The sequence below is a fragment of the Pagrus pagrus genome, assembly GCF_965226575.1.
Source record: "Pagrus pagrus genome assembly, chromosome: 1".
In the NCBI taxonomy this organism is placed as follows: domain Eukaryota; kingdom Metazoa; phylum Chordata; class Actinopteri; order Spariformes; family Sparidae; genus Pagrus; species Pagrus pagrus.
In genome coordinates this window covers 32,162,849-32,189,706 of record NC_140185.1, presented here as the reverse complement: position 1 = coordinate 32,189,706, position 26,858 = coordinate 32,162,849, and the positions used below count along the sequence as shown (strand labels likewise).

Sequence of the window (26,858 nt, the reverse complement as noted above, 5' to 3'; positions counted from 1 at the left end):
ATCCCCTGAGAACCAATGCTCAAAGCAAATTTCAAGCTAAATTTCCTTTAAGCCAGCCCGATGAAACATTGTCCCTTTTCACTAAAATATTCACCAAAAATACAAATTCCACCGGAGTCCGATGGGGTACTGATGTGTCCCGTTCAGCCAGTATAGGACCACATTTGGGAGGAATTTCGAATCAATCGGTCCAAAGACCTGGAAGCTATTGAAAAAAATGGCCTAAAAAGGCCACTTTTCTTTAAAATATTCAGCAAAAATACATATTCCACCGGAATCCCATAAAAACTGCTGTTCTTTCTTTCGCCAGTGTGGACAACATTTGTGATCAATTTCGAGTCAATCGGTCAAAAGACGACCGTAATCCGAAACCCTAGCCCCATAACCCTAACCCTAACCTCAGCCTTAAGCCAGCCTCATGAAACATTGTCCCTTTTCATTAAAATATTCACCAAAAATACAAATTCCACCCGAATCCAATGGGGACTGCTGTGTCTCGTTCAGCCAGTATAGGGCCACATCTGGGAGAAATTTCGAGTCAATCGGTCCAAAGACCTGGAAGCTATTGAAAAAATCGGCCGACGTTTTCATGAAAAAGGCGACTTTTTTCATTAAAATATTCACCAAAAATACAAATTCCACCCGAATCCAATGGGGACTGCTGTGTCTCGTTCAGCCAGTATAGGGCCACATCTGGGAGAAATTTCGAGTCAATCGGTCCAAAGACTTGGAAGCTATTGAAAAAATCGGCCGACGTTTTCATGAAAAAGGCGACTTTTTTCATTAAAATATTCACCAAAAATACAAATTTCACTAAAATCCAATAAAAACTGCTGGCCTTTCTTTCGCCAGTGTGGACAACATTTGTGTTCAATTTCAAGTCAATCGGTCAAAAGACGACCGTAACCCTAACCCTAACCCTAACCCTAACCCCAGCCTTAAGCCAGCCTCATGAAACATTGTCCCTCTCACTAAAATATTCACCAAAAATACAAATTCCACCCGAATCCAATGGGGATTGCTGTGTCTCGTTCAGCCAGTATAGGGCCACGTTTGGGAGAAATTTCGAGTCAATCGGTCCAAAGATCTGGAAGCTATTGAAAAAATCGGCCGACGTTTTCATGAAAAAGGCGACTTTTTTCATTAAAATATTCACCAAAAATACAAATTCCACCCGAATCCAATGGGGACTGCTGTGTCTCGTTCAGCCAGTATAGGGCCACATCTGGGAGAAATTTCGAGTCAATCGGTCCAAAGACCTGGAAGCTATTGAAAAAATCGGCCGACGTTTTCATGAAAAAGGCGACTTTTCTTGAAAATATTCACCAAAAATACAAATTCCACCGGAATCCCATAAAAACTGCTGTTCTTTCTTTCACCAGTATGGACAAAATTTGTGATCAATTTCGAGTCAATCAGTCAAAAGATGACCGTAACCCGAAACCCTAATTAGGAGCTTGGCACTTTTGATCCGGAGGTCGTAGAGCGAAGGGAGTGAGACCAAAATGTTCGTCTCGTCGCGCTGACCCCAGAAACGGCAAAAAACATCACCACCACTGTGTTTCCCCGATTTTTCTGAGTTCAACTTTTGTCCCAATCGGACTATGCTGTCTTGCTTGCATTCTCAACATCGGCCACCAGGCGGCGTTTATGGAATAGACAGGAATTTGTCATGTTGCCAAACTTCCATCTAAACTCATTGTAATTTTAAATATGCCATATCTTCTGAACCAAACAACCTAGAGACATGGTGTTTGCGTATTCGGAATCAGCGCATCGCTGCCTTTTACCTTAATGTAACTTGCTCCCATTAACTTGAATGGGAGATTTCAAATCGCCATAGCTCCGCCCAGGAAGGTGCTAGAGACACATGGGTGGTACCGTTGGAAAGCCCGTACTCACATTTGAGGGGGTAGCCAGAGTCTCAAGTCTGTAACTTGCTAACATCTGCTTCATTTAAAAAAAAAAAATCGATTTTCTTAGGGGGACATCAACACTTAGGCAAATTCCAACTCCAGATTCCAACTACCAAAAAACTTTCCTCAACTATATCTTCTGGAAGGAGCATCATAGAGACTTGGCGTTTGCATATTTGGAGTCTGCGCATCACTGGCTTTTACCTGGCATGCATAATTTGCTCTAAAACAAACTTCTTTTCATAGTGGCCAAATTCATCTCAGGCATACATATGTCATAGAGGAGACTGAGAGATGCACGACAAACATGGTCCCATTCATCTAGCTGCTTCCAATGCGGAGTTACAAGCACTTGAAATTGGCTTCCAGATTTTCATCTATGGACTTCCACATTTCCATCTACCATATGGGCCTGTCATAGATGGAATTCTGGAAGGAACTTTTGCCTTCATAACTCCTGAACTAAAGGGTGTAGGAGGTCAGCGAGGACATGGTTGCGTTCAGCAAAACAAGGGCTACGATGTGGGATGGGGATTAACTCCTTGCGCTGCCGAGATGTGTAGAGCTTCGGCCAAATTAATCTCAGGCATGCATATGTCATAGAGGAGACTGAGAGGTGCACGACAAACATATTCCCATTCATCTAGCTGCTTCCAATGCGGAGTTACAAGCACTTGAAATTGGCTTCCAGATTTCCATCTATGCACTTCCACATTTCCATCTATGGACTTCCACATTTCCATCTACCATATGGGCCTGTCATAGATGGAATTCTGGAGGGAGCTTTTGCCTTCATAACTCCTGAACCAAAGTTGGTAGGAGGACAATGAGGACATGGTTGTGTTCGGCGAAACGAGGGCTACGATATGGAAAAGGTAAAACTGTAGAAACGGACTGGGGAGACATGTATGCGATGGAGCTCGGCGAGAGCTTTCAGTCGGTGGTCGCGCCGCGTCTCTGAGCCCTCGCGTTGCCGAGATATGACCCTTAACAAGGTAGGAATGTGCAAACTTTGGAGCCCTCTAGCAGCCCTCGGCAATGACGTAGAGCTACGGTTCAAGCGCCGGCTCGTTCGGCACCCCGAGCCCTTTTCGAAAATTATTATTTTTGCTCTGTGACCAAGTATAAAAAAGTTAATAATTATCTCATCTCCCACCCACACAGCCTCCCCACACAGGTCAGCTAGAAATGTGTTTGACCTCTTCTAATCAAAGCTGAACACTTTTTCAAAAGTGAGGTATGCAGGTGCAAATAACACATACTTAGAATCAGAATCACAATCACAAAGAGGTTTATTGACAAGTAGCTTTTCACATACAAGGACTTTGTCTTGGTGTCCAAGGTGATGTGTATACATACAATGCCATACAATAAACTGGTACAAATTCTGCATTATCCTTACAGTCGGTAAGTGGACATGACTTAAAAAGCAATAAACTGTAAAGTCAGTTACATCCATGATTTTTGGCTTCAAAACACCTTACATGAGTAAAATATGCAATGGAAATGAGTACCACAAGAAAGCCCACAAAGAGCCAAATGAATGAGTTTAATTGGATTAAAATTGAAGAAATACGCTTTCTGGGGGGAAAAAAGGGAATTTACAGTTATAACAGGTGAAAAAATAGAAGTTGGGGTTAGAGGACCCAGATTCTCATCTAAGACCAATATTCCCATAGAGTAGACTGAGAATAGGAATATGTTAATTAGCTTCCAAATTCTGATTTTTTTTTTTTTGTATATACTGCCATCTAGTGGTTTGGAAAAATTTGGAATTCCGGGTCCCCATCTACCCCATTCATTGAAATTTGGAAATATGGAGTCATACCAGATAACTTAACCGATGAATGGCAATCCCATAACCTCAGCCTTAATGCAACACTTTTAATGTCCTATTTAGGTTAAATCTTTATTTCTCTAAATAAGTAATAGCAGTTGTTATTGCTCTGGGCAACAGTTGCAGGCAGATATACAAGGAGAATGGGTTTAGCATGGTGAGGTTTCGTGGTTATAAGCGTGCTAGAGCATGTCTCCTCTTTTTCCGTAATGTTTACATCTAATGGAGCTGAAAGAGGTTTTTCCAACCAACAAATAAAGCCCTTTGAGGAGAGGTTTTTGCCCCTGTGGTGACTGTTTATTTCTGTTTGAGTGCTAAGCAAGGAGTGTAGTCTATCAGTGCTGTTGTTCCACTGGAGTAAGTACTATCTGTCTCCATTAACAGCAGCCTGAATCCAGGCAACATGGGACACTCACTGTCGCTCCCTTTCTCTTTTTTCTTACTGTATCTCTCTCTCTCTCTCTCTCACACACACACACACACACACACACACACACAGATCCAAAAAGAAGTCATGTCTCCATCCAAGTCCACGGTGGTGCCACCTTGTATCAGCTGGCTGAGACTGTGTGAGGCGATATGGAGTCCATCACAGAGACCCCTACCTGAGGTGAGAGTGGTAGACATGCCAGGAGCGAAGACAAGGGGCAGATACCAACCTCTACCACCCAGCTGATGGTGTCCATTTGAGTTTGAAGAATGTCCATTATGGAGTGTAGATCCATCATGTCTTGAGGTGAAACAGCGTCAGGGGGATGGTGTCTATGTGCCAAAAGTTCCTGTGATCTCAGATTGCAATGTTTGTCCTCAATGTGGTCATAAAATGAAGTGAAACTAGTGTAGAGTTGTCCAGGGCCATAGACTTTAGTGTTGGGAACAGAGCATCAGCATCAGAGCTGGTGGTGACTGGAGTGGTTTGCTCAAGGGCAATTAAAGTGACCTTGGGACATTTTCCAGCCGCGTTTGTGGAGACCAATATTTTTGAGGTGAATTCAGGGCGTCTCAATCCGTGTCACAAGATAAAATTGAAGTTGCAACATAAAGAAACATAAAGGGTTTTCACATAACCATGGTTTGGATATTTATATTGCCAACATTTACTCTAGAAACTGGGTTGGTCTCATTCCCAGTGAATTTGTATTAAACTGCCTGGGAATGAGACTCAGCAATCAACTGTCTTTCTCCAGAATCGCTCATCCCACCTTTGAGCAGAGCAGATACCTGCTAACACTCACGTTTCCACTCTCTGCAAGATGCTCCCACCTTTTTTAAGATAGTAGAAATATCAGCAGCCCATAATGACTTAGATCTATATATTAAATTCAGAGAGAAGAAATCAGTTATATGTCGATATATTTGCTCCATGAGGACGATAAAATAAGTGCAAACAACCATTCTTAACAAGGGGTTTATGAGTTGTAATTAACTGATGTATTGATGATTAATAAATAATTTATGTATGCTCTATATGTCAGCAGGCAGTGAGTCTGCAGTTGTAAATGTCATTAAGTTGTCGATAAGTGGACTGTGGTCGGTATGCTCTGCAGCCTTATCATCCAGCGGAGAGGCTAAAATGACAGGAATGTTTGTCTTTTTAATGGAGCATTACAAATCTTTAAGGCATTGATAAATGACTTATTAACTTTTAACAAACCCATTAGTTACAACTTACAAACCATTTGTTAAGAGCTACAGAAGAGCTAAAAATACCGAGAAGGTTTTGAGGAGAAGAGCGCCAGCCAAAAGGATTTTTCACAACCTGGCAGCCCAAACATTGTTCTCATGAATTGCTTATTGCTGATGAATAAGAGATCACCAAACAATTCATGAACCATTAATAAACCTACGATTTGAGAACGTATAAATTATGAGTTGTTAGAAAGCTGTAGTCAAACTATCCAAACATTTATTTAAAATATGTTTATGCATACTGACAATTAATCCCTTTTGTAATATGCAACTTAACTTCACAGTTTAATCCTATTTTCTCCGCAGAAACGTTTCCTCAGTAGACCTCCCGAAGCACCCCTTCTACCACGTGACAGAAAAACTGTTCACTGAGACCAATGTAGCTGCTTCACCCACCTTTTGATTTCCCACTCCATCAGTGGTCTGTATCCCCCCTGTTGGCCAGTCACCCGGGCTCCTGTGCTGGGAGGCTGAAGCCATTAAGCAGCCAACACACTCTGCTGCTGCGTCTCCCTGTTTAATTGCCTGATAGGGCTTGTGATATTTTTATCAGCCGTCCTGCGGCGGATGGCTGCCGAGAGGGGAGATGTGTACGTGTGTGTGTGTGTGTGTGTGTGTGTGTGTGTGTGTGTGTGTCTTTACGTGTCATGCCTCGGTACACCTCTGACAAGAGAGCTGCCTGCTTGCTGCAGGAAACCCTGCGCTTCTGTGCACCTGCATATCAAACTGTGTGACCCAGCCTCTCAGCCGTGACATAGCACAGAACGTCCATACCTAAATTGGGCTTTGGCTTTGACGCCTCATCATCATTGTGCCACAGATAATGAATCATGTCTTCAGCACTTTGGAGCTCAACACAAATACAAACACTGAGAAATATTTTCCCACACACAGCAGACAGTCGTTACTCCGCGTGGATGCTTTCTACGTCTAAAGATGGTTCTGGAAAATATGGTGGATGGCTTTATCACTCCAAGCTGCTATCAGTATCAGATACGGTGCTCCTTCCTCCCCGGAGACTTCATATACAGATACAGTAGGTTACTCTGGCCCTCTCTCTTCACACACACATGCACATATGGGCAAGGCTAGCACTTCCCTGCCGGCTGTTAGGTTTATTAACTGGATGTTTGTCCACAGTCAAAGTGATTTAGGGCTTTAGAGGGAGGTGAAGGGAGGTAGAAGTGTCAGTGGGGGAGCCACAGAGAGAAAGAGAGAGAGAAAGGCAGCATAGGATCCATAATGGAGCTCCAGAGCCTTACTGCCGACCAACATAAAAACAGGGAAAAACCAATTCTCTCCTTTTTTTTCCAGCAGAGTTTTTGGCAGGGGATTAGGAAGTGGATTTCACCTCGCTGGGATCTCTTTGAGTGCAAGCTCTGTCTTATGTGGGAATTATTGAATTCGTTCAGCAACTCCCTTCACGCGGTTTAAGACATTTCACTGCAGTCACTCCACACGCTGATTGGATACAGCCAGTTAGTCACACCACCTCACAAAGCAAGCGAGCACAGTTTCTCCTAAAATAGTCTCGGTGTAAAACTCTGAACCCTGAAATAAATAAATGAAAGAATTAAATATGCACCATCTTTCATTTTCAGTTTTGTGAGTGGGCAGCAGCATTAGTGCTCCCTCTCGTTCACAGCAGTTACCTTTCAATAAAATAAAAATCAATCAGAATCTGCTGCAGTTTGAGAGGCATAAGAACAAGAATGCTGATTAGTTAAAAGGACAGTTCATCAGAAAATACATATTTGTCGTCTCACCTATCGTGCTATTTAACCATCCAGATTGTTTTTGGTGTGAGAGGTCTGCCTCGGCTCAAATATAACAGAGCAAGGCCGCACGAACTCAGCAGTAATGTCTCTTTCATGAAATCAAGACCCGTTCAAGATGATTTACAGACCTTGTCATGAGCAGTTTCATGTGGGAACTAATTTACACAGAAGGAAGCATGCATCAAGTCTTGGACAACAGGATAACTAACTTAACTAATGATACAAATCAGCCGAGGACACCATTAATGTTTACATCCCACAAGCCTCCCTCATATTTCTGGTCTCTCATTTCCAACCTGTGACCATTGATGAGCTGTAGCTAGCATGTTAATTTATTGTTCATGAGTTGGTTAAAAACGCCGCCTGCAGCTGCCTCTCTAATCTCACTGGGCGACATGTTTAAAAACAAGAATCTTGTGAAAGGGATCTTACATAAAAATGAACTTTATAGCTACAAACATGGTATGATGCTAGGAGATTGAGGCTAAAGCTGCATGTTCCCAGCAAGATGTCCTGCAGGATTTCATAAAGTAAACAGCGTTGTTGTACTGCAGTGGAGAGACAGTTAGTCATGGTATTACAAGAATTGTAAGACATGAGATCAAACTATTATTTCAACCCAGTTTAGCTGTTTACATTACACACTTCTTCATATATTACTGTATAAAGTATATTTTAATTTGAACTTTTAACGTTACAAGAGACAATCGGTGCTTTGGTTGAAGTTGTAAAAGAGTGTAATATTCCCCAAATGCAACGAAGAGCACGACCAAGCTAACGTAACCCTACACCCTCACCCTCAACAGAAAGGAGCATGTCATCGGTCTCAATTTCTTTGTGGTTGACATATAAAAAATCATGAAATATTCAGAGTTGAACCGCCTCCTTTAATCCCGACGACTGTGCCAGGATCAGAAAAAGGAAAGCAAAAACGCCGCCTCTCTCTCTTCCTGTCTGCCCATCTCTTCCTCACACTCTTCGGCATCACACACCCCATCGCTCGCCCGTCGCCTCACAGGTCTTTTCCTCTCCCCCTGCACGGCCCTCTCACATCCTCCTCCTCCTCCTCCTCCTTCCCACACTATCTCTGCTCTGGGTTCTCTCCTTCACCCCCTCCTCTATCCCCTCTTATCACACACAAAACACACACATTTGCACATACTGACATACTTACAGCTTCTGTGTCCTGGCACACACACACACACACACACACACACACATATATACACACTCATAGGCACAGTCACACGTATAAGCACACACACACGCACAATACAATTTTCCCTACTCCTCCCTCGTGTTGTTTTTTCTCTGTTTTGCTCTGGGGAAGTTGGCACCGTACTGTAACTGTCTATTGTATTCATCGCTGAGAGCTATGTGGTTACACATTCTCCCATGCACACACACATACAGACAATTACATGCAATATAAATCTTGCACATTTTGCAAATAAAAATGATTTCCCTATGAAACAACTAAGGAGGAAACATCAAAGGTAGAGTAGCTCAGAAGGATCCACTTCTGCTAATGAAAGTGAGTCATCCTTCACGCAAATTAGCATCTGCTTTCTTCACGTTATGTAAAGACTCTATAGCTTCTGTGAAGCCTCCGTTATAGATGGTTGCTGGTAATGATACAGACAGGTGCTATAGATCAAGTGTTGTGGGAGATCCCCGACTCTCCATCATCGCATGATAGAAACAAATCTAAAGCAACGTATCTTTACGTTTAAGTGACAAATCCCTCGAGCAGCTGTAGGAATTATTATTCTTGTCTATCTGAATCTATATATGCACTGTCTTTATGCAGCCATAAAGCCTGTGGAGGGAGGAGTTCCTGGTGGTTGAAAGGCTGATCAAAAAATGACTGACTTTAACACCACTTTTCATTTTCCAGGTTAGAATATGATTACCTTTGCTCATGATTATTTTAGACAGCGGTGCGTGGTCGTTGGAAAGCATTATTTTTCTTTTCAATTAAACTCAAAGGCGCTTTACTGACATGGAAATTACAAGAACAATATTGCCAGAAAAGGTGAAATTTGTCCAGATATCTGTACAGTACACAATAACATCAAAATAACAGTTAAAAAATATGCTGTGCTATCCATCATTATATTCTATAACCATTACATTGTGCAAGAAATACTCATTCACAATGATAGGTTGAAGCAAAAATATTGTTTAATGTCGGTTTAAAATTGTTATAATTTCAACCAAAACCGCAGTTTTTTACACAAACCTTGAGGGAAAAGTCAAAAGTTATTTTTAATCTGTTATAAGGCAGAGGGTTAAGTTTTCACAGGTATCTTAAATATAAAAACAAAATAATATTTTGACCTTTCCCCTGCAGGTTTAAGGAAGGAAGGAAGGAATGCATGTGTAAATAAGCAGTGTTTGGGGAAAACACCTTACAAAAGCGTTACAGTAATATATGTCTTTTAGCGGGAATGGAGCAATAAAACGCGTTACTAATAATATTTCAGTAATGTGTGACTACAGTTATGTCGCATTACCGACAGAAGTGAAGCATTTATTGTTGTTTTTTTAAGAATCCATCCACATGACCATATAAATATAGGCTACGTGTGTTTCATATTGTTTTGTTCTTGACTTTGTGAGGTGTGTATTTGTTACACCTTTTATTTTAAATGAATGACACCTGTTTTGTATGTTCCTCAGCAAATCCCATGTCAGTTTTTACACGTTTCCCTCTCTGTTGCCAAGAGACTGACATGAACGGTGAGACTCTGCAGCGCTGACAGCCGGAAGGAGAAATCAACAAATGCCTGAATGATCTGCACATCTTCTTTCTGAAGTCATATTGGCGAAAAGCGCAGAAATCATTTCAAACTGCCCTTTGCCACGGCGGCCAAAAGAGGACCTGACCTGGTCAATACGGAGTGTCAATCAATACACAGGTTCTTTTCCTTTTCTTCATAATTTAGATCATGTAGCCACGAGTTGCACTTGATTAATTTTCTCTTGAGGTCATCCTCTTCACCCACCTCTTATTCTTCTGTCACCTTCCTCACCCGGCCCACTCCTCCTCCTCCTCCCTCCACAGCCCCTCTCTTTGTGAATACACTGCTGATTGTTCAACAGTCCTTAAAGCCTTACGGTGAAATCTATTTCTGACTCCGAAGCAAACCAGAGGTGGTCAGCGAACAATCGCACCATATCCGATCTCACTCGGGTGCTCGGTGTATGCAACAACGCTATACGACATAACACTACAGGCCACTTGACAGAAGGAGGGTGATCACGATGTTGGCTTTCACGCTCAGCCATGTGCGTTCCATCTGTTACCTGGACGATTAGGAACATTTTGTTTATGAATTTGGGGCACAAAAGAGAGCCGCAGCAGGGATGCCTGTTTGCTTGTTTGTTTGTCTGCAGCCCCATTCATGGAGTGGATTCCAGTCACATTTGGTTTGGGAATCCAACTGCATAATTAGGCTGCATTTTTTCCCTCGCCCACCAGTAGCTAAGACATTCTTTTGCAGGTGAAGCATGGAGGTCGGTGACATTCTCCAATATTCTGCTCAACTGACTAGCTCTTCTGCAAAAAAAAACTAACTACAGGAGTCAGTAATGACACTCAGAAGATCTTAATTATTCTGAACAATGGCTAGTCCTGCACTGGTGTAATTAAGCCTTTTCTACATGCATACGGGGGATGATAATTTGATCCTGGCTCCCCCGGCTCTCTCATCGACATGATTTTATCTCTATCAATACACTGCGCTGCTAATATTTATTTAGTCTCCCCAGCCAAAGAGAAAAATGTTAAAGGACCTTGTTTTTTCTGATCTCTCTCAAGGCTGGAAGAAGAGCCGTGGCAGGATCACAAGCCTACTGAGACAGCCAATCAAGACACTCCATTCTGAAGCCTGGCGATGGTTTAGCACAAGGCCATTTACTGTCAGAATTTAAACCCACATGATTTATGGTATGGCCGCCCTGGTCTGTTTTCTCTGCTTAGTTCAAAGGATGAGTCTGGCTGCAAAATGCTCAAGGGCACGGGCTAATATGATAAACAGGGAACAGAGGCTGCAGGCTGTTTGGAGGGGGGGGTGCTCACTACAGTTTACCCTCACCCTGTGAGAGGCGAGCGATGGTGTGAGGGATGAAGCCAAGGGGGGGGAGAGGGATGCGAGGAAGGGAGATCTCTTTCCCCCCATCAGCTCTCACTGGGGGGAAGGGGGAAGTGGAGGAGGATGGTGTTGCAGGGATCACCAGTCATGGAGGATTATAATTGCTAAAAATAAGAAAACTGTATTTTCCTCTCTTTCAAATGAATTCCTCTGGGTTTCTTTCTTTTTTATATTTATTATTTTAAGCAGAGACAGAGAGGGGTCTTTATGAAATATGCAGGAATCATCCACTGAACTATATAGCATGCTAATATATTGAAATGGTTTCTGTGCAAAACGCAATGTTTGTTGTGGAGGGGAAAACTACATCAGCTTACTGCCGTGCATTTCAAAACACATCACTCTCTTTTAAATTAATATCCCCAAAATATCCACTGGAATACTCGACTCTCATGCTAGCAATCAGTTAAAGCAGAGCAGGGGTCATATTTTGGAAAAACCGGATATCACATTTCGGAATTAATCTCTGCAATTCAATCTGAAGGACTGATTCAATAAACAGTATTTAAACATTTTATGAGCAGTGCAAGATGGATTTAAGCCTCCCCCTCGTCAGAAATAGGCAGCTAGCTGCATCCGCCTCGGAGGGTTTGTCTGGAGGGGAGATTGGCTGTGCTTAGAAACGGACATTTAGGACGGACTGTAAGCAGATGGCGTGGTGACAACTTGAGCCGCTGGTTCTTGTGTTGACATATCACAGCGGGGTCGCGGCTCGAGGCAGCCCCATCATCACATCAAAGTCTGTCTCTCTGAGTTCCGATTAACACTTGCAAAACGACATGGGAATGACCAGAAAAGGTTTAGAAAACAGTGGATGTAGAGTATATACAGTACATTATGTGAGAACAGGGTGAATATAGCAGTGGTGGAAGAAGGACTCAGATGCTTTACTAAGCAAATACCACAATGTAAGAATATTCCATGACAAGTACACAGGTATTATCAGCTAAAATTACTAACAGTACCTGTATCATGTATTTATCGAACGCTAACAACTCCTCCCGTGAGTACCCATAAGTTGGAGCTGCTCCAAACAGGAAGTGAAAGACAACATAATTAAAACACAGTTGTAGGAATATAAATAGGAAGAAGAAGAAAGAGAAGTTGTGATCGCTGACAGATACTTTAAATAACCACTTCAAAATGTCCTTATACTGCTTACAAATGCTATAAAGGGGGAGCTAAAGTGCTAAGCATGGACAGGAGGCTCATGCTCGTGACAGTGTGGGTTGTAAACATTAATTGCATCTTCCATCGGCTGAGCTGTAACATTAGCTATTTAAGTAAGCTAGCCTCTCGTCCATGAGTTGAAAGAGACATTGCTGTTGAGTTTTTCAAATGTTTTGTTTTTTTGGTGCCATCTTGGTCCATTGTAGCCAGAAGAAGGCAGACATCTATTTGGCTAATATCTCAGAAACTTGGCAACTCACACCAAAAATATCTAGATGGTTTAATAGCATCAAAGATAATGTGACTGTTTTTACATTTTGGGTGATCTGTCACTTTAATCCTCATAGACCTACACGGCCACTGGCAGATGGAAATAGCCAAAATGTCAAGCGAAGTTACTCAGAAGAACCCACCTGGTGGTCCTCAGGGCCGAGTTACTGTTGTTGTTCACGTCCAGTGGAAAATATTTTGTATTTCTCTGAGAAAAATATCACTTTTGCTTCAATATCCTCTGTCATAATTTAATAACCTTTCTGTTAACTCTCTGAACTGTACACATTTGCATGGTCAGTAAATAAAGCATAGGATTACACCGGTTTCTAACTGAAAACTGTAATATTACAATAAATATTATATAAATAAATGGCTGTGACTTGCTAAGGAAAGGTCAAAAAGTGAAAAGGAAATCTTTTGAAGTAATAAAAAAAGGTTCTGTCTTGGTTTACAGTAAAAAAAAAAAAAAGATTTTTAATTAAAAATGTAAAAATTCATTTAAATTCATCTATTCTCAGACAAAGTAATTAAATGCTGTAAAACTGGGACTTGAAATGAGTCTGACTGCAACTTCAAGTTCTCCTGAATCAAACGACTGCTAGGACAGGGTGGGAAAAACAAAATAAATACAGGAGAGTCAGGCGGTCTTTGAGGATCAAGTACTTTGAATGTATAGTTACTGTCCACCGCTAGAATACAGTGTCATAATAGCCCATGAGTTAACAATACACAGGGAAATCCAATTTGACGGACACACATTCACCACTGAGGCTAATCACATTTCACGTCTTCCCCTATTGATGGGAACTATCAGCTCGGCCCATGAGCTCATGTTATCAACTTTTATTTGAGTCACTCAGTTTTGTCAGCACTTCCCTCTACCTCTAAGTAGGACACATATGGCCCATTTTTATGACCATCATGATTTTTCAGCAAGGGAGGGAAGGAGCGAGCAGAGGACCGGGGCTTTTGGCAACCTGTGGCCATCTTTCTGATGTTATCCATGCGTATGCTTTCATGAACCTAATCCCAGCAGGCACACACACACACACACACACAAATGCAGAGTCACCCACGTGCATGGGCACACACATACACACTGACACAAAAAAAGAAAACTTTCAGCCATGCGCATCAAAAAGCTGGAGCATTGCAAAGTTGGCATTTGGACAATATTTGCGAACAAACTGGCAGATGTCAAAAGGCTTTGACGGCAGGGTTTTAGAGGGGGAGAAAAAAAAAAAGCACTAATACGGATGTGCTGTAGTTACTGTGTGTGTTTTTGAGTGCTCTGAGCCCTGGGCTGCCAAAAAATATAGAGCCAGGCCTGCATGCTATGAGCGTGAGAAGATATGGTAAAAAAAAAAGCATGCTCCTTAAAAACAAACTTACAAATATAACAGCTCTGTAAGATAGGAAAAACGGAAAAAAAAAGAGGATGCTGAAAACGAGATAACGGCCGTTTTTATGTCCTGAATTTAAACAACAACTCCACTTTTGATTCGCTCTTGCTTTGTACAGATCTTGGACTTTTCAGGACACTCGAGTTTCATCCATCTGGCTGACTGAAATCCACCCAAATCCCTGTGTCCCTCTCAAATGTCACTATAAAAACATTTTAATTTATGCAGAAGTCGAGGCATGCTCCATCACCAGAGCGGAGTTTAAAGGGGCTATCTGGAAAAAGAGGAAAAAAAACTTGAGACACACGCATATATACAGTGCTTTAACCCTGAGGCCTGCAGGGTAATGGTAGGATTAATTACTGTTGAGTTTGACCCAAGGAGAACTAGAGCAGATTATCCCAGATGCTGCAGAGGAAGGCATTAGTGCTGGTCGTCCCTCCATGGCAGCAGAGAGACAGCCACCTCAACTGCGACGATGTCACCATGACCTCGCTGATCTGGCCCACTGCACACAACCGCACAGAGGCAGCAGCATACAGAAGGGGGCTCACGTGGCAGCGACGACGGCGGCGGCCGCCTCGCACCGTTCACACCACGATCCAGCTCATTTTTTATTTTTTTTTGTGCGTTTTTTTTGTCGCCTTCAGATGCGGAGCGGGCGGCTGAGAGCCAGCTCCTCTCCTCTCAGCAGGCAGGCGAGGAGAGGAGGAGAATAATGTGTAATTACAATAGACAATCTAAAACAAAGCCCTTCACTTTCAATGAGTTCCTCTTGGAGAAGGGAAGGTTACCTCAAGGGGGAATTCTAATGAAGCAGATGGCTGAGTGCTCACAGGGGCAGACGCTGACTGTCCTCCTTTTTTACAGTCTGCCAACAATTCCAGCGTTCTGAGGAGCTTCACCTGTCTCTTGACCGCTTCTCTGCGTGCATCTGGGAGCGAATGTGTCTGCGTGATAGGCTGTTGCTTATTGACACCTCTCACAAGATGGAAGGGGGGGAAATAATGAGGAACAGCACAGAATCTCCATTTCCTGCAACCCCGCTGCACGAAAAAAGTAAAACAAAAGTGGCGTATTGTACCGTGAAGTGCAACTGAGAGCATGCAGCATGTGAACATTCGCTTTTTTTCCCCTCTCCTTTAGCCCCTTTCTCGCTCCCCTCTTCAACAAAAAGAAATAAAGAAACAAAAGGGGAAAAGAAAGGAAGAGAAAAGATAAATAAATATAACAAACAGGCAAGTAGGCTCTCGTAAGATTCACCTCCCTGCCAAGAAAACTCTAGTAGTATTTATTCATTTTTATTTTTATTTCCCTCTTTATTATTTTTTTTATGTATTCCAGCATCGCAGTACTTTTTTCTGTCGCTCCTCTCTGTATTCAATGTTTGTTTGCCCTCTCATAATGCGCTTATCCTGTGATGTTTTCTAATGTGCCTAGTTGTGTCTTGTTTCGTCTCACTTGTTATGTCTTACATCGCTGAAGAAAAACAAAAAAAAACACTCCCTTTTCCTCTTCTCTTCCCTCCCTTGCCCCCTTGTCTTGTCCTCCTTCCCCTCTCCCGCCTCAAAAAAAGAAAGAAAGGAAAAAGAAAAAAAGATAAATAAATAAATGAGAAAGGGCTTCTCCTCACATGGGCAGGCTCTCTCCCATCTGCTTTTTAACCTCCCTATTTGGCTTTTTCCCCATATTACCTTTTTTGGCTGAATAAAGGCAAACAAACAAACAAACAAACAAACAAAAAAACACTCCAGGCAGGTGTTCCTTATATTTTATTCTATACCGTTTTATTTCATCCAGTATGTGTGCTTATCGAACAATGCAGTTTTTTGCCTCTCTCCATTCACAGCCACACAAACTACGAGCCACGGCTACTGTGTGTGTGGTTGTCACGTGGATCGGCGCAATGTCCCGCAGGTAACACATCCAGTCACACCATACATGTACAGTTCCCTTATTGCTTTTTTCCCATAGTTCCTGTGTTAAATGCAGAAAAAATAGATATCCGTTGATCAATAGCAAAGCGGTCAAAATACTGTCCTCCCCGAAAGGTCGCGTGTCCTCGTAAAGAAGTGTTGAACCAGTCACTGCCTTCATGGAACAAAAAAGGTCGAGCCTTCAGGTAGAAAGTCTTGGTCTTAAGCATCGTGTAACGAAAATGTCCCACTCCTGCGCCGCATCAAAGTAGAGAGATTATACAATGTAAATGACATGTTTCCTTAAAAATCATGGACATGTTATGGACACTGTACATACACACAGTTTGGTGAACATTGCTTATCATTATCTGTTATGGTGATGACATCACTTATTAAGAGATTCTAAAATAAATACAGAAATATAAATAGGTCCTATGGAAATATATAAATCTGTATAAGTAAGTACCTTGTTGAGGTTACGCTCCCAACATCAGATTAAGTGGAATTATAGTACATACTTCAGCAAATGAAAGACAGCTTCGAGAAGCAGGATTTTTTTTATTTTTTTCATGTAAACCCTCATCTCTCCAAATGTAGTACGAACGTGACCTTACTGTTCCCACACACACAGACACAGACACACACACACACACACAATTTAATCCAGTGAAGAGCAGCCTCACCTTTGGCTTCAACTCAGGATTTTATGATCAGCTGCAAACCAGTAGAGGAACAAATGATTGATGTATTTTTTGAATGATGTATTTTCAGAACCAAATCTAAGCATCTAATTTGTGTATTCGTTAGTTCACAGGCTGTAAAGTGACTTGACGACTATACCGACAGCTAAGAGGGAGGATCTTGCCAGTTAGCCGTACAGTGTTGTTACCCTGAAGGATCGTTAGGTGACACAGACTTAAGGGTGAATTACCCCCGCTGTTGCATGGCATTCTTAAACTGGGTCATATCCAGGTTACACAGCCCAACAGCCCACTTCGTGGTCAAAATAACATTAATGTCGTGTCATTACATCTCTCTAGAGCAGCAGCAAAAGAGGTCAGTTGTATTAGATGCTACGATAAACAGAACTTTTCACCACATATAGCAATCTTCATATCATATCCAATCACTCTGAGGTACATTGTCATAGGGAACACCTGATTCCGGTGCTTGTGTGCAAAATAAATTGAGCGTTTGCGGAAAAGGGTCGGAGGAATTTGTGGTCATGAATGAATAACGAGGGCTTCGGAAAACCACACACACGCGTGCCTTTTTCTCCCCCGAGAAATTGCAGGTTCGATTCCGCTGCTGCTACATCTAATCCTCAATCACAGCAAATGATTTCATTAGTGTGCATCGCTGATTCACCAACCCATATTCATGGGCGAGTAGGGCGGCACAAAGGGAGAGGGAGGCTAAGATTAGGCAGCGAAAATTGGAAGCGCACCAAACAGAAATCTGAGAATGCTGCGTTATAGAAACAACCATGAATTGGAAATGGTACAGAGGGTGCCGCCAAAGCTCTGCGATGGCTGTCGCGCTGAAGCAATTTACAAACCTGCCGGCTGCTTCACAACACATCTACCAGGGGTCAGAGCCAGGCGACACAGGTTTCATGGTAAAGACACGACAACCCCTGACCTAGATTAGATTCAGATAAAATAGAGCAACCAATTCACACCAATGCATTTTGTTGAAATGAAACAGAATGCAAACATGCCAGGTGCTTTTCCACCTTGTCCTCTATACTGGTTTTCAACCAGACACAATGGACACAACCCTGGCAGCTGATGTACTCCTTTGACTGGCCTTCATTGCTGTTTCCTCTCTTGCATACAGCCGTTTTCCTCCCATGTTTGGTGGGGTGACACATAATGAAAATAGTTCCCCTGCATGAGTCACTGTTGTTTTTCTTTATTCGTTTTTCTCAGAAGACACAAAGTTTCAAAGCCTCCTTATCTAATTCCCAGCTGATTCCTCTGAAAAACACTGTCTCTATACTACATTACGCTACAGATGAGGCTGCAGCAAATAGTCTGAGAGGATGGAAATAGCAAATCCCCTTGAAGAATAAACATTGCTGTCAGGTGAAAGTCTTGTTACTCCAATTTCTTTTATTTTCATGTCTTGGATTGAAGGATTACATGGTCTTCTGTGACTTGAGAAAAAATATTATGAAACCGCTTTTCCACATTTCCACTACTGAAATTCAAAGCTGCAGGGTCAACAATCCAAAACTGCTTTTCTTGATTTCATAACAGAGTTTCTTGCATAAAAAGTCTAACACAAGAGATTTTGACCATCACGCAGATTGTGTCTGCTCTCTAACTGACAGTGACAGATTCAGCTGATGCACTGTGCGCCCACCCAACCCTCGCCTTAACCACTAATCTGTGATGATGGACCAGACTAAGTTCAGGCCAACTAATCAATCCCCGTCCAATGTCTGTCTCTCCCTAAGCTATGACCTGTGCCACTCTGTCCCACCCTCAGCCGATAGCGTCCAGCCCCTGCCATCGACCTTGCCAAGCAGTGTGGGAAACAGTCACACACATACACAGCCAAACACTATCCGCTAGCTACATAGCTACACTCACAGCTTTCCCCTCATATCCTTCCAATCAATACCACACTGACAAACATCAACTACCACTCACGGACGACCACGAGGAAGAGGGTGACATGCTGCAAGTCCCAGAGAAACAGCACCCCGTCAACACGAGTACGCTATTGTCTGCCTGTCTTCCCCTGTGGCTGAAAGTCCGGCTACATCATTCTCTCAGTGCATCAGTGTTTCCTCACATCTCCACCTTTGTTTCGCCAACCGGCTTCAAATTGTTCCCTAATAAGGTCATATTGTGAGAGAAAAAAGGGGGACTTTTTCCTGATGTGCGAGGCACAGCAGTCTGTCTGCTTTTGTGTAGTGCAAGGCTAGCAGGTACGGGAAGACTGAGGTTTAAAAGCCTAGACAGTCGCTACTCCAGAGGTGAAACAGTTATATGTGTTTAACTCCATTCCTCAAACCTCTTCGTCCATCTGGTTGTTGGTCTTAAGAGTCCCTCTATGAGCTATTCCTACTGACATAATTCCGACCATGAGGTGTAAGGCCAATGTAAATGTTTTACAGCCTTTCGGATGTTTACTGCAGATAAAGACGAGGTGTTAAATGTGGGATAGGCAAACAAAACACTGCTCTAACCATCAGCAAAGCCCGCTAAGCCGGCGATGAAGACCATGAAAAGGTCATGTGTATACAGATAAAAGCTATGACCCATTATTGATTTCACCTAGGTTATGTAATGAAAGGTGAACCTGTAATGAAAACCCAAATAATCATAGAGTTCATGCACTTCTCTTTCTGCCTCATCCAATTCTGTGTACGTTGTTATTTTACATTTCACATAATGACTGCTGGTGACATAGATTATGCCTGGACGTGTTGCATTCAGCTGTTGGTTTTACGTGCCAATATTTGCTGATGTTTTATCATAATTAACGCTCTTGTAGGATTGCATCGTTTGAATTTATTCTGTACTGGAACAATCTACATCTCAAAAGGAAAGCTGGATTTGACTAATTAACTAAACAAAAATAAGGAAATACATCACCAATCTACACAATGAACCCTAATCTCTGGTCCTATCAGCTATCACCTGACAACGATTCAGTGTCTGGGGACAAAATTTGGGACTTCCAGTGAAGCCAGGGGATATCAAGACATGATATCTCGTTCACGCTTGTTGTATACAGTCCGCTCGGCAACTTGAGGTGAGAAAATGGAGTTGAAGACGAGTTTTGGCTAATCTCTGTAAACAGATATCTGCATATGAACACTGATATTTATTTATTTATTTAAAAAGGGATTAAAACTCTAAATTGGCTTCAGATGAGAGCAGATGCTCTCCACATTGGCTGTTTACCCGCAAGCAACCGATGCAAGCTCAAACGTGATTGGTCAATACTACTCGAACTACGGTACAAACAAATATGAGAATGATATTATAAATATAACAAATTGTTCTTTTCCTACAGATTCTGCATTCGGATGCAGATATCGGTCGGTGCGTTCCATTTGAAGTCAGAAGTCAAAATGTCCTAGTTCTCAGTTGGCACTTTCAACTGGAACGCCCCCTGAAGTCGGATTTCTGACTCGGAAAGTCAGACGCACCTCACCAACCCTGACCTCAAAATCCAAGAAGGCTGCTCTGTGACTCTATACTGTTTATTTGCACTTTTTCTCATTAAATGACTCTTACAAACAGTTCTGTCTGACTTCTATCTGTGGACATGTTGCTTCGGTGTTTGTCTGCGCAAAAATGGTGTAATGCATTGTTAATCAACTGGTATTATAAACAATAGTGAAAAAACTCTAACCTGGCTAGAACTGGTATTCCAACTTGTTGTACTGGAACGCAGTCAACTCGATGTCATTACCAGCTCTGAATTTCTACTTCTGATGTAAATGGAACGCACCAATTTTATAGATTAAATAAACCCTGATGAACTAGATTTCCTACCTTTATGTTGATGATATTGACATTTAATAATGTGAAAATATCTTATGAGTCCATTGATCGATGGAGTGACGTACAAGTGTAAGAATTTCCACTTAAAGCAAGTTGCTTGTGATAAGAAAACTGAACATTTATTTAAAATGAATAAAAAACAAAAATGAAATAAATAATAAGTCTTCCCAGGTTTACAGTTAATGTATTCATGTTTTCGCCAAAAGTCACATATTAAATCTCAAATCAGCTATTGGCTTTATAACCTGGATATAACTAATCTGAATGCAATAGGGCAAAATCAAATCAGTCATAGATTTTACAACATTAAATATGGATAAAAATCATGATTTCTGAATATTTTTACCATGAGCAGTCGTTACGTGCTGTGGTGGCTGTGTGCATGTCTGTAAATGTGCATTCGTGCAGCTCCGTGTCAGGTCATGTGTGTCGCTATACCTTATTATAGGGACTTCTGGGAGCTGTAATGAGAGGAGAGCATGGTCACTGTGCACCTCTGTGTGCGAGTCCATGATAGCCTGCGAGGGTCAAGGGATTACAGACATGTCTTGTTAAATTAGGCTGCTGAGGCTGAGTGCTGTGACTGAGTTAGGGACTCAGCTGTCTGAGTGGAACCCGGGTCTGTCTTGGTGATGAGCTACGGACAAACATGTAGAAGCATTTCACTGCTCTTCTCCTGTGGGAGTTTAGTGATACCGTCCTCTACGGTGTATTCGTTTTTTTTTTACCACTGTATGGCTCTCTGACAGTGTCACCAGAATCTGAATGAATACACATACAGTATGGACCTATTCTTATCCCTATTTCTTTGATTTTGACTGCAAACAGCTTAATCTATTTGAATAATGTCTGGTACCTTTTTAAAATCCTCATTCTGTCATTGTGAAGTGCAGCAGTACATAAATACTGCTTGTTCAGGCGACTTACTGAGTCACCGATCCAGATTGCCTTGCAACAATTTAGTCTGTATCGGTTCTGTGTCTTGCTAAAGGACACTTGGGCAGGAAAAATGGCTGCTGATGAAAACGTCAAAGATATTGAACCAATGACCTTTGCAGTTATGGAACAGTCTCGAGACCCCCCTTGGGGCACTGTGCCTTGGGTGCATCAACCATAGCTACAGTACTTACTTTTAGCAACAACAAACACACATACATTCAGATCTCAAACACATCACTGGCCTTCAATGAGGAAACAAGTCTATGTTGACCATATAGCAGCTACAGCAGAAAAAAAGAAATGCAAAAATCAAGTCGCAAATGTCCATTTCCAGCACTTTTTGGATAATTCAGCATGCATACTGTATGCTCTGTATTTGCTTTTGGGGCAATTATATATATATATGACAATTTTTGATTCTCAATGGTCTGAGTGCTACACAATGCAACACATAAGCTGTGGATACTGGAAGTCCTAGTTTTTGTGTTGATCAGTCCAGGGAAAAGTCTTGCCTTGCATCCGACTGTTCCACTGACTCACACGCTTATCCTCAGCAACACTCACACATTAACAGTTGCACACACTCAGGAAGAAAAAAACAACGCATGCTTTCTACACAAAAGCGGCATGAGCTTGGAAGACAAAGTGAGCTTGTAAGGACATGGTTGAGGACTCTGCAGACAGCCAGTCACTCACACACTGTTATGTCTCAATATAGAGATGGAGGGTAGCTCGCTGGACCCCTCTCCCCCTGCCTCAAAAAACAGTATTATTAGGATAAAGTGGTATAAAATAAGGATTGACGGGCCAAGAGGAGGTGAATTATTATTACCCCACAGGAAAAGTCTTTTTGGTTTCCTAAAATCTCTTCTCCATCTCTCATAAGGTTTTGAAAAGTTTATACAGTGGATAAATAAGTACAATCTAATAGATACATTTAAGGATCAGCAATATGTGATCCTGTATGAGATGGTACAAGAGTCTGCCTGTCTCGAAGCATGTTGTTTTAGCTAAAAATGAAGATACTTTTTTTGAAACACACAAAAAGCCTTTATACATGCAGGTATTAGTGCATAGGTTCCTGCTGAAAAAGAGTATTACTGTGTAGTCCGAAGAGTTGTCTTCCCAAACATCACCAGATGAATTTGGCATAGTTATAGAAATAAAGAAAATGACTGTCCTTTAAATGGAGATAATTTTCACACCCTCCTAGTCCCTTGACTAACTTAGCATTTAAATATATCTCTATCTATATACAGTATGTATGAATAAAAAAGAGGACAAAGCATAAAACAAATATAGAGTATTCTAGAGCTCCGAGTTACCCGGTAAAGTGTCTTTTAAATCACAGTAAATGTAAGATCTTGGTAAAATGAGAGGTGGAACACAGTGAAGTCTGAAGACAGAAAGAAAAGAATGCCACACATGGAGATAGTTTGTCTGTGTTTCAGTTTGGAGGCGCACAGGAGGGTGTGATCAATCCTCACAAATTAGAAGGGAGTTTAGAGCGGACAGTTTGAGGTTCTAGATCTGAAGAGTAAGCAGCAGAGCCCCTCCGTAGAGGTGAGCCCGGGGAGGCCCCAGGGGAATGAGTCTGGTGAGGGTGCCCCGGAGACATCTGGATTGGAGGAGTCATGCGCCCTGGCACTGAGCTACAGGGTTTGGGCACAAGAGTGGGTGAGGAAAAAGGTGAGGGGTAATATCCAGTTTCCACAGAAGCGCAAGGAGTTTGGTGGCCCAAGGCCTGGGCCACCTCTTGTGGCAGAGATGAGTGGGAGCTGGATAAAAGTTTTAGGTCCTCAGAAAAGCGGCCCAGCGGGGAATCTCTCCCCGTTGGGTTTGGCTGGCTGGGAAGCTGTGAAGGTATAGAAGACTGAGGCAGGAGCAGAGAAGTGTGGGATCCTGTGGCACTGGAGGGGTCGCTGTAGTGAAAAGTCCTTCCTGCCACTGGGCTTTGAATAGTAGGGCTGGGTGCCACTGGGGTAAGGCAGGGGGAGGCGTTTGCTGAACCATACTGGGCCAGGGAGGCCAGGGCAGACCTCTCCAGGGACATCTGATGAGGCAGGAAGCCAGACTGGAGGCCTGCCAGGCTAAAATGGCCGAGGGAAGATGGGGAGCCCTCAGCAGGCTGCTGGCTGTGCTGTCTTCTACTAGAGGATGGGGAGCCTTGTGGAGGGGAAGGGAAGAGATTTAAGCCACTGGTAGTCCTGCCTCCCCCAGCAAACTGCTGCAAAGGAGCCACTTGAGGAGGTTTGGGAGATGGCTGGCTATGGAGAAGCTGAACAGGCATAGGACTGGACGAGCCGGTAGATATAGGACTCTGACAACGGGAGGAACCAATAAGTCCAGCTGTAATTCCACCAGAAGTCCCTCCTACAGGACAAGCTGCTGAACCTCCTATATGGCTCCCTACTGCCCCTCCTGCTGCTCTGCCAATATGTCCTCCAATCACCCCTCCCCCTGACCCACTCGAACCTCCTCCTATATGGCTAGTTGTTGATCCAACAGAAGCCCTTCCCAACGATCCTCCAGGATTAAGTGCCATTGAATCACCAGAAGTCCCCCCAATTGGCCCAACAGAGGCTCCTATTGTCAATCCCCTAGAAACCACTCCCATTGATCCACCAGAAGCCCTCCCTAACGATCCTCCAGTAGTCGTCACTACTAGTGATTCCCCAGAAGCCCCTCCCACCGACCCCCCAGATGCTCTTCCCAGTGATCCTCTCGAAGTCCCTCTCAATGATCTCCTGGCTGCATCTCCCATTGGCCCACAGGCAATGCCCCCCACTGATACCCCTGATGCCCCACCTGCTAACCTACCACTAGCAGCACCCATTGGCCCTTCAGATATTCCTGCCATTGAATCCCCTGAGATCTCTCCTACTGATCCACCAGTAGCTCCTCCCAACCCAAAGTGCCCCCCAGGAGCCAATTCTGTCGTTCCAGTTGTAAAGTCATCTCCAGCCCAATTAGTATCTCCTCCAGTGGCTCCTTCCACAGACCCTCCAACTGCTCCACCTGAAGACCAACCTGTAGCACCACCACAAGCTCCAACTGTCCCACCACTTATTCCTGACCCTGTGCTTCCACTTGTAGATCCTTGGTGGAAGAGGTTTGAGAGAGGTGGGGTGTTGGAGCGGAAGGGCTGTTGATGCTGTGGTTGTGGGTGTAGCTGGGCCATACTAGATGAGGGTGAACCAGAGGAAGAAAATGGTCCGAATGGGAAGGCAGAGGCCCCTCCTCCACTGGACCCAGACGCTGCCCCACTAGGTCCACGTTGGCCTTCGCTACCTACGGCCTGTTTGCTAGAGCTGGTTGCCCCTGTACCTGACGTCATGTGCTGGGCCCGAAAAGAGGCCAGCAATGGCATGTCCACCCCCGTTCGCAGTTTCGAGGGTGTGCTAGACGGAGAGTCCCCAGCAGAGCCCGGTGCTGTGGATGGAGGAACAAATGAGTGGAACTTCTTAAGCCGGCTGGAAGGGTCCTTTAGGGACCCCAAAACAGAAACTGGAGGCCTGAAGAGAGTTGGTGGAAGGTGAGGATGGTGTGTCAAGGCAATGGCTACTGAGGTGGTGGCAGCTGCTGCCTGAAGAGGAGCCTGGATGAGGGGTGCCCAGATGACAGGGGTAGGTGAGGGAGGTGTCTGGGGTGGGACGTTCTGCAAGAGGTGGGCGCAGTGGGCCATGTCCCTGTCATGCTGCACAATCTGCTGGATGATCTCATTCTCCTGGTAGTTGAGTACACCAGAGCTGAGGTCGTGTTGTACCTTGTGCTGCAGGATTGAGTTTTTCTTGCCTATAAAAGCACACGCACACACAAACACAGACACATAGAGAATGACAGGTGAGAGAAGAAAAGAGATAAAAGGAGAATGAGCATAAATCTCGTAGGCAGTTAGAATCAGATTGACATTTGGATGTACTCGAGTAACCACCCAATTTTCCAACCACCTTTTCCAATAGTATATGCCTGCAAAGACTCTGCTTTGAAAGGAGAAAATAAAGCATGACTGTCTACCTGAAAAGACAAGTGGGAAAACGGGGGGAAAGAGATTTAAGAACGAGACAGGGAGATTGAGCAGAAGGGGAAAGAAAAAGCATGAAAGAGCACAGAACAACAGAAACAGCAAAAGATAGGTGGGGGATAACTACTCAGAAACAGAAGCTTGTTGTGCACGACAGCCTATAAGGTGTAGGTGGTGTATGTTTGACTAGTTCTTACTGATATTCCCTCGGTGGCAGGGAGAAAACATAAAGCAAACATTGTACCACAAGGTGCGGCCTGGGATAGTGTGTGAGCTGTATTGAGACAATGGCTCAGCGGGCCAAGAACTATCTTTTTGCCGTCATGTTTTCTTTCCTGTTATTGGCTGATGATATCAAAAGAGAATTTTAAAAAGCTGAATAAAAAACATAAAGACTTATTTTTCTTTGGGATAAACCATTGCATGACCTAAAATATAACAATCCTTGCTCCTTTTTGTTTGTGCTCCTTGCGTCCCTGTGAGCTGTGCACAAGGTCAAAGAGACAAGTTGGTGTTGCGTCACTATGACAGGCATACAAACTGCTGACCCAACCTCTGAGAGAAATGTGCGCTACTCTGACCGCAAAGTCTATTAGTCATTGTTGAATGGTCGTACTAGCAGTGACAGGGTTAATTCACATGAGTGCCATTTTCAATTTGGTGCTAACAAAAGGCAGTGAAATTCGAAAGATACTGTAAATGCAATTAGGCCCGGATCAATCTCTCCATTTTCTGTTATGACTGGTGGCAGATTAGTAGAGGTGTTGCATTGAGGTATTGTATCATCCAGCTCGACCGTGGCACTACCTGACCCTTTATCACCTGCACACCTCCAATCAGATTGTGCAAAGTCCATCAAGATAGTAATTAATTTGTGGATCATTGCCGTGTGAGTGACTTTATTAGGGAGGAAGGGTGTACATGAGTATCAGGCCCAGGAGAAAGGACATACGCAGGAGACCATCTCACAGAAACATCACTATCAACCCACCACATCTTTTCAAAGCAGCCATTTTCTACAAAGAGACCCCCTAAAGCAATTTCTCTATCTTCCATTCTAAACATAGCAGAGGATAAAACAGAGCATGCAGTGATGGCTGAGTGATGATACAGGCATGCCTTTCATTGTGAATTTTTCATCTGCTCAGGCTGAGCCTGGGAACAGTGATGGATATGGAGAGAATATCAATTGTATGCGTACGAGAAGTCACGCAGGGATTTCAAAAC

General features: G+C 43.2%; 1 protein-coding gene across 8 annotated transcripts in view; it reads right to left on the bottom strand.

Moving 5' to 3' along the window:
- hcn4 (hyperpolarization activated cyclic nucleotide-gated potassium channel 4) overlaps positions 1-26,858 on the bottom strand; it is a 99,290-nt gene that overhangs the window by 4,421 nt on the left and 68,011 nt on the right. For 6 of the 8 annotated variants that reach the window (XM_084351078.1, XM_084351074.1, XM_084351076.1 and 3 more), the window contains one exon: positions 16,909-25,402. The exons of 1 other annotated variant lie outside the window; for it this stretch is intronic. In XM_084351078.1, the coding sequence (XP_084207204.1) occupies positions 23,091-25,402 (2,312 nt within the window). In that variant the 3' untranslated portion in view covers positions 16,909-23,090. Of the gene's footprint in view, positions 1-15,996; positions 16,393-16,908; positions 25,403-26,858 lie in introns of those variants that run through there. One more of the 8 variants, XM_084351079.1, reaches the window with a different exon arrangement.